The sequence below is a fragment of the Ranitomeya variabilis genome, chromosome 2 (assembly GCF_051348905.1).
Source record: "Ranitomeya variabilis isolate aRanVar5 chromosome 2, aRanVar5.hap1, whole genome shotgun sequence".
Lineage (NCBI taxonomy): Eukaryota > Metazoa > Chordata > Amphibia > Anura > Dendrobatidae > Ranitomeya > Ranitomeya variabilis.
Window position 1 is genome coordinate 419,359,086 of NC_135233.1, and position 17,755 is coordinate 419,376,840.

General features: G+C 49.3%; 1 protein-coding gene across 3 annotated transcripts in view; it reads right to left on the reverse strand.

Moving 5' to 3' along the window:
* Window positions 1-10,841, reverse strand: part of LOC143806321 (calcitonin gene-related peptide 1-like) — a 31,190-nt gene extending 20,349 nt beyond the window's left edge. The window contains exons 1-3 of one of the 3 annotated variants that reach the window (XR_013221435.1): window positions 8,998-9,494; window positions 8,496-8,591; window positions 8,294-8,425 (exon numbers count right to left, since the gene is read on the reverse strand). Coding sequence is in view for 2 of the 3 variants with exons in the window: in XM_077286599.1 (XP_077142714.1) it covers window positions 8,294-8,425; window positions 8,496-8,591; window positions 9,507-9,637 (359 nt within the window). In the remaining variant the exon portion in view is untranslated. The other 2 variants (XM_077286599.1, XM_077286598.1) reach the window with 2 other exon arrangements.
* Between the last annotated feature and the right edge of the window lie 6,914 nt (window positions 10,842-17,755).

The window sequence follows — 17,755 nt, forward strand, 5'->3', positions numbered from 1 at the left end:
AGGCTGCAGTCTACTCTGTGCTGTGCAGTGGTCCCTACATATTGAGGCTGCAGTCTACTCTGTGCTGTGCAGTGGTCCCTACACATAGAGCCTGCAGTCTACTCTGTGCTGTGCAGTGGTCCCTACACATAGAGCCTGCAGTCTACTCTGTGCGGTGCAGTGGTCCCTACACATAGAGCCTGCAGTCTACTCTGTGCTGTGCAGTGGTCCCTACACATATAGCCTTCAGTCTACTCTGTGCTGTGCAGTGGTCCCTACACATATAGCCTGCAGTCTACTCTGTGCAGTGGTCCCTACACATAGAGCCTGCAGTCTACTATGTGCTGTACAGTAGTCCCTACATATTGAGGCTGCAGTCTACTCTGTGATGTGCAGTTGTCCCTACACATAGAGCCTGCAGTCTACTCTGTGCTGTGCAGTTGTCCCTACACATAGAGCCTGCGGTCTACTCTGTGCAGTGGTCCCTACACATAAAGGCTGCAGTCTACTCTGTGCTGTGCAGTGGTCCCTACACATAGAGGCTGCAGTCTACTCTGTGCTGTGCAGTGGTCCCTACATATTGAGGCTGAAGTCTACTCTGTGCTGTGCAGTGTTCCCTACACATAGAGCCTGCAGTCTACTCTGTGCTGTGCAGTGGTCCCTACACATAGAGCCTGCAGTCTACTCTGTGCAGTGGTCCCTACACATAGAGGCTGCAGTCTACTCTGTGCTGTGCAGTGGTCCCTTCATATTGAGGCTGCACTCTACTCTGTGCTGTGCAGTGGTCCCAACACATATAGCCTGCAGTCTACTCTGTGCTGTGCAGTGGTCCCTACACATATAGCCTGCAGTCTACTCTGTGCAGTGGTCCCTACACATAGAGGCTGCAGTCTACTCTGTGCTGTGCAGTGGTCCCTACACATAGAGGCTGCAGTCTACTCTGTGCTGTGCAGTGGTCCCTACATATTGAGGCTGCAGTCTACTCTGTGCTGTGCAGTGGTCCCTAAACATAGAGCCTGCAGTCTACTCCGTGTTGTGCAGTGGTCCCTACACATAGAGCCTGCAGTCTACTCTGTGCGGTGCAGTGGTCCCTACACATAGAGCCTGCAGTCTACTCTGTGCTGTGCAGTGGTCCCTACACATATAGCCTGCAGTCTACTCTGTGCTGTGCAGTGGTCCCTACACATATAGCCTGCAGTCTACTCTGTGCAGTGGTCCCTACACATAGAGCCTGCAGTCTACTATGTGCTGTACAGTAGTCCCTACATATTGAGGCTGCAGTCTACTCTGTGATGTGCAGTTGTCCCTACACATAGAGCCTGCAGTCTACTCTGTGCTGTGCAGTTGTCCCTACACATAGAGCCTGCGGTCTACTCTGTGCAGTGGTCCCTACACATAAAGGCTGCAGTCTACTCTGTGCTGTGCAGTGGTCCCTACACATAGAGGCTGCAGTCTACTCTGTGCTGTGCAGTGTTCCCTACATATTGAGGCTAAAGTCTACTCTGTGCTGTGCAGTGGTCCCTACACATAGAGCCTGCAGTCTACTCTGTGCTGTGCAGTGGTCCCTACACATAGAGCCTGCAGTCTACTCTGTGCAGTGGTCCCTACACATAGAGGCTGCAGTCTACTCTGTGCTGTGCAGTGGTCCCTTCATATTGAGGCTGCACTCTACTCTGTGCTGTGCAGTGGTCCCTACACATAGAGCTTGAAGTCTCTGTGCTGTGCAGTGGTCCATACACATAGAGCCTGCAGTCTACTCTGTGCTGTGCAGTGGTCCCTACATGTACAGACTCCAGTCTACTCTGTGCTGTGAAGTGGTCCCTACACATAGAGGCTGCAGTCTACTCTGTGCTGTGCAGTGGTCCCTACATGTAGAGGCTGCAGTCTACTCTGTGCTTTGCAGTGGTCCCTACATGTACAGATTGCAATCTACTCTGTGCTTTGCAGTGGTCCCTACATGTAGAGGCTGCAGTCTACTCTGTGCAGTGGTCCCTACATGTAGAGGCTGCAGTCTACTCTGTGCTTTGCAGTGGTCCCTACACATAGAGGCTGCAGTCTACTCTGTGCTGTGCAGTGGTCTCTACACGTAGATGTTGCAGTCTACTTTGTGCTGTGCAGTGGTCCCTACATGTACAAGCTGCAGTCTACTCTGTGCTGTGAAGTGGTCCGGACACATAGAGCTTGCAGTCTACTCTGTGCTTTGCAGTGGTCCCTACATGTACAGGCTGCAGTCTACTCTGTGCTGTGCAGTGGTCCCTACACATAGAGGCTGCAGTCTACTCTGTGCTGTGCAGTGGTCCCTACATGTAGAGGCTGCAGTCTACTCTGTGCTGTGCAGTGGTCCCTACACATAGAGGCTGCAGTCTACTCTGTACTGTGCAGTGGTCCCTACATGTAGAGGCTGCAGTCTACTCTGTGCTATGCAGTGGTCCCTACGTGTAGAGGCTGCAGTCTACTCTGTGATTTGCAGTGGTCCCTACATGTACAGGCTGCAATCTACTCTGTGCTGTAGTCCCTACATGTAGAGGCTGCAGTCTACTCTGCTTTGCAGTGGTAACTACACATAGACTGCAGTCTACTCTGTGCTGTCCAGTGGTCCCTACATGTACAGGCTGCAGTCTACTTTGTGCAGTGGTCCCTACATGTAGAGGCTGCAGTCTACTCTGCTTTGCAGTGGTCCCTACACAGAGGCTGCAGTCTACTCTGTGCTGTGCAGTGGTCCCTACATGTAGAGGCTGAAGTCTACTCTGTGCTGTGCAGTGGTCCCTACATGTACAGGCTGCAATCCACTCTGCTTTGCAGTGGTCCCTTCACGTAGATGCTGCAGTCTACTCTGTGCTTTGCAGTGGTCCCTACATGTAGAGGCTGCAGTCTACTCTGCTTTGCAGTGGTCCCTACACAGAGTCTGCAGTCTACTCTGTGCTGTGCAGTGGTCCCTACATGTAGAGGCTGAAGTCTACTCTGTGCTGTGCAGTGGTCCCTACATGTACAAGCTGCAGTCTACTCTGTGCAGTGGTCCCTACACGTAGATGCTGCAATCTACTCTGTGCTGTCCAGTGGTCCCTACATATAGAGGCTGCAGTCTACTCTGTGCTGTGCAGTGGTCCCTACATGTAGAGGCTGCAGTCTACTCTGTGCTGTGCAGTGGTTGCTACATGTAGAGGCTGCAGTCTACTCTGTGCTGTGCAGTGGTCCCTACACATAGAGGCTGCAGTCTACTCTGTGCTGTGCAGTGGTCCCTACACATAGAGCCTGCAGTCTACTCTGTGCAGTGGTCCCTACACATAGAGGCTGCAGTCTACTCTGTTCTGTGCAGTGGTCTCTTCATATTGAGGCTGCACTCTACTCTGTGCTGTGCAGTGGTCCCTACACATAGAGCTTGAAGTCTCTGTGCTGTGAAGTGGTCCCTACACATAGAGGCTGCAGTCTACTCTGTGCTGTGCAGTGGTCACTACATGTAGAGGCTGCAGTCTACTCTGTGCTTTGCAGTGGTCCCTACATGTACAGACTGCAATCTACTCTGTGCTTTGCAGTGGTCCCTACATGTAGAGGCTGCAGTCTACTCTGTGCAGTGGTCCCTACACATAGAGGCTGCAGTCTACTCTGTGCTGTGCAGTGGTCTCTACACATAGAGCCTGCAGTCTACTCTGTGCAGTGGTCCCTACACATAGAGGCTGCAGTCTACTCTGTGCTGTGCAGTGGTTGCTACATGTAGAGGCTGCAGTCTACTCTGTGCTGTGCAGTGGTCCCTACACATAGAGGCTGCAGTCTACTCTGTGCTGTGCAGTGGTCCCTACACGTAGAGGCTGCAGTCTACTCTGTGCTGTGCAGTGGTCCCTACATGTAGAGGCTGCAGTCTACTCTGTGCTTTGCAGTGGTCCCTACATGTACAGACTGCAATCTACTCTGTGCTTTGCAGTGGTCCCTACATGTAGAGGCTGCAGTCTACTCTGTGCAGTGGTCCCTACATGTAGAGGCTGCAGTCTACTCTGTGCTTTGCAGTGGTCCCTACACATAGAGGCTGCAGTCTACTCTGTGCTGTGCAGTGGTCTCTACACGTAGATGCTGCAGTCTACTTTGTGCTGTGCAGTGGTCCCTACATGTACAGGCTGCAGTCTACTCTGTGCTGTGAAGTGGTCCGGACACATAGAGCTTGCAGTCTACTCTGTGCTTTGCAGTGGTCCCTACATGTAGAGGCTGCAGTCTACTCTGTGCTGTGCAGTGGTCTCTACATGTACAGGCTGCAGTCTACTCTGTGCTGTGCAGTGGTCCCTACACATAGAGGCTGCAGTCTACTCTGTGCTGTGCAGTGGTCCCTACATGTACAGGCTGCAATCTACTCTGTGCAGTGGTCCCTACATGTAGAGGCTGCAGTCTACTCTGCTTTGCAGTGGTCCCTACACAGAGGCTGCAGTCTACTCTGTGCTGTGCAGTGGTCCCTACATGTAGAGGCTGAAGTCTACTCTGTGCTGTGCAGTGGTCCCTACATATACAGGCTGCAATCTACTCTGTGCAGTGGTCCCTACACGTAGAGGCTGCAGTCTACTCTGTGCAGTGGTCCCTACACGTAGATGCTGCAATCTACTCTGTGCTGTCCAGTGGTCCCTACACATAGAGGCTGCAGTCTACTCTGTGCTGTGCAGTGGTCCCTACATGTAGAGGCTGCAGTCTACTCTGTGCTGTGCAGTGGTCGCTACATGTAGAGGCTGCAGTCTACTCTGTGCTGTGCAGTGGTCCCTACACATAGAGCCTGCAGTCTACTCTGTGCTGTGCAGTGGTCCCTACATATAGAGGCTGCAGTCTACTCTGTGATTTGCAGTGGTCCCTACACATAGAGGCTGCAGTCTACTCTGTGCAGTGGTCCCTACTTGTAGAGGCTGCTGTCTACTCTGTGCTGTGCAGTGGTCCCTACATGTACAGGCTGCAATCTACTCTGTGCAGTAGTCCCTACATGTAGAAGCTACAGTCTACTCTGTGCAGTGGTCCCTACATGTAGAGGCTGCAGTCTACTCTGTGCTGTGGTCCCTACACGTAGATGCTGCAGTCTACTCTGTGCTTTGCAGTGGTCCCTACATGTAGAGGCTGCAGTCTACTCTGCTTTGCAGTGGTCCCTACACAGAGGCTGCAGTCTACTCTGTGCTGTGCAGTGGTCCCTACATGTAGAGGCTGCAGTCTACTCTGTGCAGAGGTCCCTACACGTAGATGCTGCAGTCTACTCTGTGCTTTGCAGTGGTCCCTACATGTAGAAGCTGCAGTCTACTCTGCTTTGCAGTGGTCCCTATACAGAGGCTGCAGTCAACTCTGTGCTGTGCAGTGGTCCCTACATGTAGAGGCTGCAGTCTACTCTGTGCTGTGCAGTGGTCCCTACATGTACCGGCTGCAATCTACTCTGTGCAGTGGTCCCTACACGTAGATGCTGCAATCTACTCTGTGCTGTCCAGTGGTCCCTACATATTGAGGCTGCAGTCTACTCTGTGCTGTACAGTGGTCCCTACGCATAGAGCCTGCAGTCTACTCTGTGCTGTGCAGTGGTCCCTACACATAGAGGCTGCAGTCTACTCTGTGCAGTTGTTCCTACATGTAGAGGCTGCAGTCTACTCTGTGCAGTGGTCCCTACATGTAGAGGCTGCAGTCTACTCTATGCTGTGCAGTGGTCTCTACATGTAGAGGCTGCAGTCTACTCTGTGCTGTGCAGTGGTCCCTACATGTAGAGGCTGCAGTCTACTCTGTGCTGTGTAGTGGTGCCTACATGTACAGGCTGCAGTCTACTCTGTGCTGTTCAGTGGTCCCTACACGTAGAGGCAGCAGTCTACTCTGTGCTGTGCAGTGGTCCCTACATGTAAAGGCTGCAGTCTACTCTGTGCTGTGGAGTGGCCCTTACACATAGAGGCTGCAGTCTACTCTGTGCTGTGCAGTGGTCCCCTACACATAGAGGCTGCAGTCTTTTCTGTGCTGTGCAGTGGTCCCTACATGTAGTGGCTGCCGTCTACTCTATGCTTTGCAGTGGTCCTTACACGTAAAGGCTGCAGTCTACTCCGTGCTGTGCAGTGGTCCCTACACATAGAGGCTGCAGTCTACACTATGCAGTGGTCTCTACACATAGAGGCTGAAGTCTACTCTGTGCTGTGCAGTGGTCCCTACATGTAGAGGCTGCAGTCTACTCTGTGCTTTGGAGTGGCCCTTACACATAGAGGCTGCAGTCTACTCTGTGCTGTGCAGTGGTCCCTACACATAGAGGCTGCAGTCTACACTATGCAGTGGTCTCTACACAGAGGCTGCAGTCTACTCTGTGCTGTGCAGTGGTCCCTACATGTAGTGGCTGCAGTCTACTCTGTGCTGTGCAGTGGTCCTTACACATAGAGGCTGCAGTCTACTTTGCTATGCAGTGGTCCCTACATGTAGAGGCTGCAGTCTACTCTGTGCTTTGCAGTGGTCCTTACACGTAGAGGCTGCAGTCTACTCTGTGCTTTGCAGTGGTCCCTAAATGTTGAGGCTGTAGTCTACTCTGTGCTGTCCAGTGGTCCTTACATGTAGAGGCTGCAGTCTACTCTGTGCTGTGCAGTGGTCCCTACATGTAGAGGCTGCAGTCTACTCTGTGCTGTGCATTGGTCCTTACACGTAGAGGCTGCAGTCTACTCTGTGCTTTGCAGTGATTCCTACATGTAGCGGCTGCAGTCTACTCTGCACTGTGCATTGGTCCTTACATGTAGAGGCTGCAGTCTACTCTGTGCTGTGCAGTGGTCCCTACATGTAGAGGCTGCAGTCTACTCTGTGCTGTGCATTGGTCCTTACATGTAGAGGCTGCAGTCTACTCTGTGCTGTGCAGTGGTCCTTACATGTAGAGGCTGCAGTCTACTCTGTGCTTGTGCAGTGGTACCTACATATAGATGCTGCAGTCTACTCTGTGCTGTGCAGTGGTCCCTACATGTGGAGGCTGCAGTCTACTCTGTGCTGTGGTCCCTACATGTAGAGGCTGCAGTTTACTCTGTGCTGTGCAGTGGTCCTTACATGTAGAGGCTGCAGTCTACTTAGTGCTGTGAAGTGGTCCTTACATGTAGAGGCTGCAGTCTACTCTGTGCTGTGCAGTGGTCCCTACATGTACAGGCTGCAGTCTACTCTGTGCTGTGCAGTGGTCCTTACATGTACAGGCTGCAGTCTACTCTGTGCTTGTGCAGTGGTCCCTATATATAGATGCTGCAGTCTACTCTGTGCTGTGCAGTGGTCTCTACACATAGAGGCTACAGTCTACTCTGTGCTGTGCAGTGGTCCCTACATGTACAGGTTGCAGTCTACTCTGTGCTGTGCAGTGGTCCCTACATGTAGAGGCTGCAGTCTACTCTGTGCTGTGCAGTGGTCCTTACACGTAGATGCTGCAGTCTACTCTGTGCTGTGCAGTGGTCCCTACACGTAGAGGCAGCAGTCTACTCTGTGCTGTGCATTGGTCCTTACACGTAGAGGCTGCAATCTACTCTGTGCTGTGCAGTGGTCCCTACACGTAGAGGCTGCAGTCTACTCTGAGCTGTGGTCCCTACACATAGACCGTGCAGTCTACTCTGTGCTGTGCAGTGGTCCCTACATGTAGAGGCTGCAGTCTACTCTGTGCTGTGGTCCCTACACATAGAGCCTGCAGTTTACTCTGTGCAGTGGTCCCTACACGTAGAGGCTGCAGTCTACTCTGGGCTTTGTAGTGGTCCCTACATGTAGAGGCTGCAGTCTACTCTGTGCAGTGGTCCTTACACGTAGAGGCTGCAGTCTACTCTGTGCTGTGGTCCCTACACGTAGAGGCTGCAGTCTACTCTGTGCTTTGCAGTGGTCCCTACACATAGCGGCTGCAGTCTACTCTGTGCTTTGCAGTGGTCGTTACACGTAGAGGCAGCAGTCTACTCTGTGCAGTGGTCCTTGCACGTAGAGGCTGCAGTCTACTCTGTGCTGTGCAGTGGTCCCTACACGTAGAGGCTGCAGTCTACTCTGTGCTCTGCAATGGTCCTTACACGTAGAGTCTGCAGTTTACTCTGTGCTGTGCAGTGGTCTCTACACGTAGAGGCTGCAGTTTTCTCTGTGCTTTGCAGTGGTCCGTACACGTACAGGCTGCAGTCTACTCTGTGCTGTGCAGTGGTCCCTACACGTAGAGTCTGCAGTCTACTCTGTCCAGTGGTCCCTACATGTACAGGCTGCAGTCTACTCTTTGCTGTGCAGTGGTCCCTACACGTAGAGTCTGCAGTCTACTCTGTGCAGTGGTCCCTACATGTAGAGCCTGCAGTCTACTCTGTGCTGCGTTCAGTGTCAGCATTTTATAGGAAGGCTCCGCTCTTACCTGTTCCCGTCATTCGCCTGCTCCATTTCTTCTGCTGTCATCTGCACAAACTCTTTGACCAGTGCATTGAGTAACCTCCGCGCCTCATAGTCACTGACTGTGACCCGGTCTGGTAATGACTCCAAGCCCGATCTTCATGGAAAGAAAGCAGGTGGTGACTAGTCTGCGGGGTCCGCACGGAGCCATCCCGACTGACACTTACCTGACTGGAGCCGCCTGTGAGCTGCACATCTGGCAAACCAGCAACCCCAGGACAGCAAGGAGAGATGAGATCTTCAGCACGACCATAATGTCCTTCCTACAGAGATTTAAGGGAGAAGCGTTGGCCGTCTGCCAGCAATGCCATCAGCATTAAGAGAGTCCTGAGTAATGATGTGAGAGCAGCCTGGACCCCGGTACCCTGCAAACGCTCCACATTCATCACACACAACTCCCAGCCGCTCAGACACCATCCGAGCAAACAGGCTTATTACAAGAAGAGTCAAGTCAATGAACCGCCGCGTACTACTAGCCACAGGCGGCCAACGGCGACTCTGAGACTGGTAGTACGCCTAATGCAGAGCAACAGGTCTTCGCGTGGGTTCCCTCCAAGGCTCCAGTCAACTGATGGCAAAGCATCTCGCATCCAAAACTGGAGACTGGGTGGAAGGAGTGGAGGGTCATCCTGTGCCCACCGCTGTATGGACCGCTCATCAGCTACTCACCAGCCAGTGGTCCTTGTGTAGAGTGCAGATCACAGAGACTTCTCACAAACTAGTCAAATCTCAGTGTTCTCCAATGGGGGAGGCTAGGCTTTTATATGTAGCTCCTGGCTGCCAGTGTGTAGGCGTTGGATGAGTGGTGCCCAGCCAATAAGCTCCACCCGGGGCTTCCAGTGGCCAATCCCCATTAGTGCACGGACCCCAAGCCTTCCAATGACGTCATCACAGTCACTGAGTATTCCATTCACAAAATGTGCCAGTCATTTTGGCCACTGACAGACTCATTTGCATTGATGTCATTGAAAAAAAAAGTCAAAATAAAAAAAAAACTTAAAACGTTAATGAAAAGTAAAAGAAAGACTCTCCAGCCATTAATAATTTATCCTTTCCTTACACGGCTCCCCCTCCTTCCAAAAATGACTGTATTTTCTGCTAGAAGACAGCTAAGTGAATGAGCAGCGTTTATTAGAAGCGACATCTACTGCAAACACCACTGCATTGCAGACACTCACCCAGGGACCATCGGATCGCTGACTACCAAATCCTCCAGAGTTGGGCAGCCTGGAGTAGTCGGGACGACTTCCTGCCTCCACAGCAGCTGGACCGTGGTGGAGAGATCCCACCTATACAGGGCAGCCCTCATATCTCGCCTGCCCCGACCAAGGCTAATGTCCAGGGGTTCTCTCTGTCTCAGAGGAGGAGAAAGCCTCAAAGAAGATCAAACTGAAGAAAGACATGAAATGGCGGAGAGAAAGAGAAAGCAAGAAACTAAGAGTAAGAAACTAAGGAAGATCAAGAAACTAAAGAGAGAGCAAGAAACAAAAGAGAGCAAGAAACTAAAGAGAGATCAAGAAACTAAAGAGAGATCAAGAAAGTAAAGAGAGAGCAAGAAACTAAGGGAGATCAAGAAACTAAAGAGAGAGCAAGAAACTAAGAGTAAGAAACTAAAAGAGTAAGAAACCAAGAGATCAAGAAACTAAGAGAGTAAGAAACTAAAGAGAGATGAAGAAACTAAGAGAGTTAGAAACTAAGGGAGATCAAGAAACTAAGAAAGCAAGAAACTAAGAGTAATAAAATAAGAGAGTAAGAAACTAAGAGAGTAAAAAACAAAGGGAGATTAAGAAAAAGAGAGATCAAGAACTAAAGAGAGATCAAAAAACTAAAAAAGAGCAAGATGCTAAAAAAGAGCAAGAAACTGAGAAAACAAGAAACTAAGGGTAATAAAATAAGAGAGCTAGGAACTAAAGAGATAAATACTCTAAAGAGGGAGAAAGAAACTGAGAGAGCAAGAAACTAAGAGAGTGGGCAGAGAGGAGGGTGGAGAAAGAGACAAATTAAGAGACCGAGTGAGATGACACAGGAGGGAGAACAGAGAGTGAAGGACATGAGAGAAAGAGAGATCAGCTCAGAGAGGGAATGAGAAACTACATGAAGGAGAGGCGAGCTGCATAGGAAAGCGAAAAAAACACTACCGGGAATCACTGAACGAGTGGAGATGTAGAGAGGGGAAGAGGAAAGAGGAGGGAGGGAGATACAATACATAGGAGATCCACTGATAAATGGAAAGATTCAAAACACAGATAGAAGGCTGCAGAGACAGTCACCACAGAGGAATGAGGACAGCAGAGATGGAAATACAGAAAACCAGGGAGGTTCCTACATACAAAGGTACATAACATTCTACCTGCCCCCACCAGTAAAGGGAGCTGTACTCTGAGCTCTATCCCTGTATACAGGGAGCTCCCCCTAGTGGTGACTGCAGACAGGATCTTATCATGTATCTATGTATACAGGGAGCTCCCCCTAGTGGTGGCTGCAGACAGAATATTATCATGCATCTCTGTATACAGGGAGCTCCCCCTAGTGGTGACTGCAGACAGGATCTTATCATGTATCTCTGTATACAGGGAGCTCCCACTAGTGGTGGCTGCAGACAGGATCTTATCAGGTATCTCTGTATACAGGGAGCTCCCCCTAGTGGTGACTGCAGACAGGATCTTATCATGTAGCTCTGTATCCATGGAGCTCCCCCTAGTGGTGACTACAGACAGGATCTTATCATGTTTCTCTGTATACAAGGAGCTCCCCTAGTGGTTGCTGCAGACAGGATCTTATCATGTATCTCTGTTTACAGGGAGCTCCCCCTAAGTGATGGCTGCAGGCAGGATCTTATCATGTATCTCTGTATACAGGGAGCTCCCCCTAGTGGTGACTGCAGACAGGATCTTATCATGTATCTATGTATAAAGGGAGCTCCCCCTAGTGGTGGCTGCAGACAGAATATTATCATGCATCTCTGTATACAGGGAGTTCCCCCCTAGTGGTGGCTGCAGACAGGATCTTATGTATCTCTGTATACAGAGGGTGCTCCCCCTAGTGGTGACTTCAGACAGGATCTTATCATGTATCTCTGTATACAGGGAGCTCCCCCTAGCAGTGGCTGCAGACAGGATCTTATCATGTATCTCTGTATGCAGGAAGCTCCCCCTAGTGGTGGCTGCAGACAGGATTTTATCATGTATCTCTGTATACAGGAAGCTCCCACTAGTGGTGGCTGCAGACAGGAGCTTATTATGTATCTCTGTATACAGGGAGCTCCCCCTTGTGGTGGCTGCAGACAGGATTTTATCATGTATCTCTGTATACAAGGAGCTCCTTCTAGTGGTGGCTGCAGACAGAATCTTATCATGTATATCTGGATACAGGGAGTTCCCCCTAGTGGTGACTGCAGACATTATATTAACATGTATCTCTGTATACAGTGAGCTCCCCTAGTGGTGACTGCAGACAGGATCTTATCATGTATCTGTATACAGGGAGCTCCCCCTAGTGGTGACTGCAGACAGAATCTTATCATGTATCTCTTTATAGAGGGAGCTCCCCCTAGTGGTGGCTGCAGACAGGATCTTATCATGTATCTCTGTATGCAGGGAGTTCCCCCTAGTGGTGGCTGCAGACAGGATCTTATCATGTATCTCTGTATACAGGGCGCTACCCCTAGTGGTGACTGCAGACAGAATCTTATCATGTATCTCTGTATACTGGGAGCTCCCCCTAATGATGACTGCAGACCTAGTATTATCTTTTATCTCTGTATACAGGGAGCTCCCCCTAGTGGTGACTGCAGACAGGATCTTATCATGTATCTTTGTATACAGGGAGCTCCCTCTAGTGGTGGCCGCAGTCAGGATCTTATCATGTATCTCTGTATACAGGGAGCTTCCCCTAGTGCTGGCTGCAGACAGGATCTTATGTATCTCTGTATGCAGGGAGCTCCCTCTAGTGGTGACTGCAGACAGGATCTTATCATGTGTCTCTGTATACAGGGAGCTCCCTCTAGTGGTGGCTGCAGACAGTATCTTATCAAGTGTCTCTGTATACAGGGAGCTCCCCCTAGTGGTGACTGCAGACAGAATCTTATCATGTATCTCTGTATACAGGGAGCTCCCCCTAGTGGTAACTGCGGACAGGATCTTATCATGTGTCTCTGTATACAGGGAGCTCCCTCTAGTGGTGGCTGCAGACAGTATCTTATCAAGTGTCTCTGTATACAGGGAGCTCCCCCTAGTGGTGACTGCAGACAGAATCTTATCATGTATCGCTGTATACAGGGAGCTCCCCCTAGTGGTGACTGCAGACAAAACCTTATCATGTGTCTCTGTATACAGTGAGCTCCCCTAGTGGTGACTGCAGACAGGATCTTATCATGTATCTCTGTATACAGGGAGCTACCCCTAGTGGTGACTGCAGACAGGATCTTATCATGTAGCTCTGTATACGGGGAGCTCCCCCTAGTGGTGACTACAGACAGGATCTTATCATGTATCTCTGTATACAAGGAGCTCCCCTAGTGGTGGCTGCAGACAGGATCTTATCATGTATCTCTGTATACAGGGAGCTCCCCCTAGTGGTGACTGCAGACAGGATCTTATCATGTATCTATGTATACAGGGAGCTCCCCCTAGTGGTGGCTGCAGACAGAATATTATCATGCATCTCTGTATACAGGGAGTTCCCCCTAGTGGTGGCTGCAGACAGGATCTTATGTATCTCTGTATACAGGGCGCTCCCCCTAGTGGTGACTTCAGACAGGATCTTATCATGTATCTCTGTATACAGGGAGCTCCCCCTAGTGGTGGCTGCAGACAGGATCTTATCATGTATCTCTATACAGGGAGCTCCCCCTAGTGGTGGTTGCAGACAGGATCTTATCATGTATCTCTGTATACAGGGAGCTCCCCCTAGTAGTGGCTGCAGACAGGATCTTATCATGTATCTCTGTATACAGGGAGCTCCCCCTAGTGGTGGCTGCAGACAGGATTATATCATGTATCTCTGTATACAGGAAGCTCCCACTAGTGGTGGCTGCAGACAGGAGCTTATTATGTATCTCTGTATACAGGGAGCTCCCCCTTGTGGTGGCTGCAGACAGGATTTTATCATGTATCTCTGTATACAAGGAGGTCCTTCTAGTGGTGGCTGCAGACAGAATCTTATCATGTATATCTGGATACAGGGAGTTCCCCCTAGTGGTGACTGCAGACATTATATTAACATGTATCTCTGTATACAGGGAGCTCCCCCTAGTGGTGGCTGCAGACAGGATCTTATCATGCATCTCTGTATACAGGGCGCTCCCCCTAGTGGTGACTGCAGACAGGATCTTATCATGTATCTGTATACAGGGAGCTCCCCCTAGTGGTGACTGCAGACAGAATCTTATCATGTATCTCTTTATAGAGGGAGCTCCCCTAGTGGTGGCTGCAGAAAGGATCTTATCATGTATCTGTATGCAGGGAGTTCCCCCTAGTGGTGGCTGCAGACAGGATCTTATCATGTATTTCTGTATACAGGGCGCTCCCCCTAGTGGTGACTGCAGACAGAATTTTATCATGTATCTCTGTATACTGGGAGTTCCCCCTAATGATGACTGCAGACCTAGTATTATCTTTTATCTCTGTATACAGGGAGCTCCCCCTAGTGGTGACTGCAGACAGGATCTTATCATGTATCTCTGTATACAGGGAGCTCCCCCTAGTGGTGACTGCAGACAGGATCTTATCATGTATCTCTGTTTACAGGGAGCTCCCCTAGTGGTGGCTGCAGAGAGGATCTTATCATGTATCTCTGTATACATTGAGCTCCCCCTAATGGTGACTGCAGACAGGATCTTATCATGTATCTTTGTATACAGGGAGTTCTCCCTAGTGATGACGGCAGACAGAATATTATCTTGTATCTGTATACAGGGAGCTCCCCCTACTGGTGGATACAGACATGATCTTATCATGTATCTCTGTATACAGGGAGCTCCCTCTAGTGATGAATGCAGACAGGATCTTATCATGTATCTCTGTATACAGGGAGCTCTCCCTAGTGGTGGCTGCAGACTGGATCTTATCATGTATCTCTGTATACAGGGAGCTCCCCCTAGTGGTGACTGCAGACAGGATCTTATCATGTATCTCTGTATACAGGGAGCTCCCCCTAGTGGTGGCTGCAGACAGGATCTTATCATGTACCTCTGTATATAGGGAGCTCCCCCTAGTGGTGACTGCAGACAGGATCTTATCATGTATCTCTGTATAGAGGGAGCTCCCCCTAGTGGTGACTGCAGACAGGATATTATCATGTATCTCTGTATACAGGGAGCTCCCCCTAGTGGTGACTGTAGACACAATCTTATTTATTTTGTGGTTCTAAATAGTTTGAAGATGTCATAAGAAATTTATCGGTGCAGAATTTTGAGCTGCAACTCAATTTGATGCTTGTAAAATGTGGACATTTCTTCTAGTCTGAAGAGGTCTCGAAATCATCTGGAATAGATCAAATCTGCCTGATGCTTATTAGCAGGAATAGGAGATAATTGGCAGTGGACGGACAACCTGAATAGATGTTGGTGTTTTTTAGGAGCGAGAATATGGGATGAGACAGTGGATTCTTATTGACGTTGAATTAAGCAACTTTTATGTTTTTTTTTCTATTATAAGTTTAATGAGTTTTATTTTCCACAAAATTGAAAAAAAATGTTGAACGTCATTTGCTGAAGCAGGAAAACATTGGAGGGGTCCACATTTGAGGGGCAGAAGTCCTATTTTGCTCTGCTGATTTGCGTATTTGCTGGAAGTGATTGATGCCTCCATCCAGTTCAGTGTGATGATCAGTAGGAGGAGATGGAGCCATCAGGCAGTGTACACAGCTCTGTGCTGAGTGTTTACTCCCTGCTCTAATGGACAAACACTGGAGCAGATGCCTTCCGGGGACCCACAGAGGACATCAGAAGCCCCATGTTTACTCAGCTGGGGCCACACATCACCTGGGGCGTCAGCACTCACTACAACTCAATATATCACTCGATGCAGGGGCGAGGAGGTGCACCTGTATACATGTGAAGGCACGGTGAGTGCCCGGAAATATTGATATATGTGAATAAAGAACACTCCTCATGTACTGCGCACCATGCACAGATTATACATGGTGGTGCTACCCAGAGAGCAGACAGTGACCACATTAAGGGAAATGATGCATTGCCCAACAATTACTTACATTGGCCTGTGAAGCTGAACTGTGCACCTATACTGCAAAGCATTGCCAAGAGAAGGCTTCCATGGCCCAGATAAGTAGTGTGCGCCGAAAGCGGCAACCACTGACCTCAGCCTTCTAGAGACTCATACTGTCCTCTGCTGGCAGCTGCCATAAGACTAGGGAAGTCGCAATGAAATGGCTTCTTCTATATTACTGCTAGAAAGACCCCTATAAAAATGAGTCTTTTCACCAGTAGTGGCCACAATGTGATATGGAAGAGGCATCCTGACCCCCAACATGTGCTGTCTGCAGAGAATTCACCTTCTTCTCCTGGGTGTTCCCTGTGCTGCAGGAGACTAATGGGGACAGTGGAGTCTGGGGTGGTGCGAGGCTAGAGGAGGACAAGGTATTGTGTAGGGCACAGAGGTGTTTGTAAGCGGCAAAGGATTCCTAAAAGACAAAGGAGTCTATGAGGGATGTTTTCACAAAATACATGTGTATGGAAACCTCCTGAATATGACAGTTAATGTAAGATAGAATTCAAACGTCTTATCACTTTATAGACGAATCCGGGGGGCGATAGAAGAGTCTGGAGGTAATAGAAGAGTCCTGAGCGGATGGAGGAGTCCAGAGGTAATAGAAGAGTCCAGAAGAGATGGAGGAGTCCGGTGCGGATAGAAGAGTCCAGAGGTAATAGAAGAGTCCGTAGCGGATGGCAGAGTCCGGAGGGCAATAGCAGAGACTGGAGTGGATAAAAGAGTCCAGAGGTATTAGAGGAGTCCAGAAGAAATGGTAGAGTGCAGAGCGGATGGAAGAGTCTGGAGTTAATAGAAAAGTTCGGAGGCGATAGAAGAGACTGAAGCGGATAGAAGAGTCTGGAGTGAATGGAATAATCTGGAGGGGACAGAAGAGATCAGAGGGGGGTAGAAAAGACTGGAGCAGATGGAAGAATTCAGAGGGGATTCAAGAGAACAAAGGGGAGGATTCCAGAGTGGATGGAAGAGTCTGGATCAGATAAAAAATTCCAGGTCGGATAGCAGAATCCGCAGAGGATAGAAGAATCCAGAGGTGACAAAACAGTCAGAAGGGAATAAAAGAGACTGGAGCATATGGAAGAATTCAGAGGGGATACAAGAGAAGGGGATGGAGGAGTCCGGAGTGGATGGAATAGACCGGAAGGGATGAATGAGATCAGAAGAGTCCGGAAGGAATAAAATAAACAGGAGGGATAGCAGAGACCAGAGTGGATAAAAAAATCCAGAGGGGATAGAAAAGACCAGAGAAGAGATTGGAGGCGTTAGAAGATACTGGAGGAGATAGAAGACTCCTGAGGGGATAATGGAGTCTAGAGGTGATTAAAATAGATCAGAGGGGATAGAAGAGTATGGCAAACTTAGCAGAAAAGACTAGTGGGACAAGTGGGTTCTAAGGGGGGACATAGAAGGTTGAAGTGGACGGAAGTGCCCAAGTGGACAATGGACTTTGCAGTGGTACAGTGATGTTGGAGGGTACAGAGGTGTCTGGAGGAGGACAGAGCAGTTTAGAGGAAAAACAGGAGTTTGGAGGAGAACAAGTGTGACTGGTGGGGACAGAGATTTGGAGGCAATAAATGAGTCTGTAGAGGACTTAAGGGTACGGATGGGGGACACAGAGCCCTGGGTAGGATAGAGGATATGCAAGGTGAAATAATAGGAGTCTGGTGAAAGAGGAATCTTTATGCAATAGAAGAGTCTTGGGAGGGATAGAGGGATAGAGGTGTTAGGGGTCAAAGGATCTTGGGGCGACTCTTGTTTTTCTGGATGGTTATTGAGATCCTTAACTTCTATAAGATCTCACTTTCCAGAATTAGTTCAGGACTTTGATTATGTTTTTCTGAGACTGAGTGTAATGTTCTTCCACAGCATAAGACATTTTTAGTGTGCTACTGACTTCATACCAGATGCTAAAATGCCTAAATCTTGGTTAACCTCTCTCTTCTTGAGAGCGAGACATTTAAAGATTTGATTAAAAGAAGCCTGGCCAAAGGTCATATATGGCCATCCTCCTCTCTAGTCACCGTGTGGTTCTTGCTTGTTAAAAAGAAAGATGGAGGGCTGTGTCCATGCTTGGATTTTAGAGAGATTAATAAGATCACAATCACTAGCCTTTACCCCTTATATCGGACTTGTTTAATCAATTCACTGGAGGCAAATGGTTTTCTAAACTTGACTTGAGAGGGGCAAACAACCTCATACGT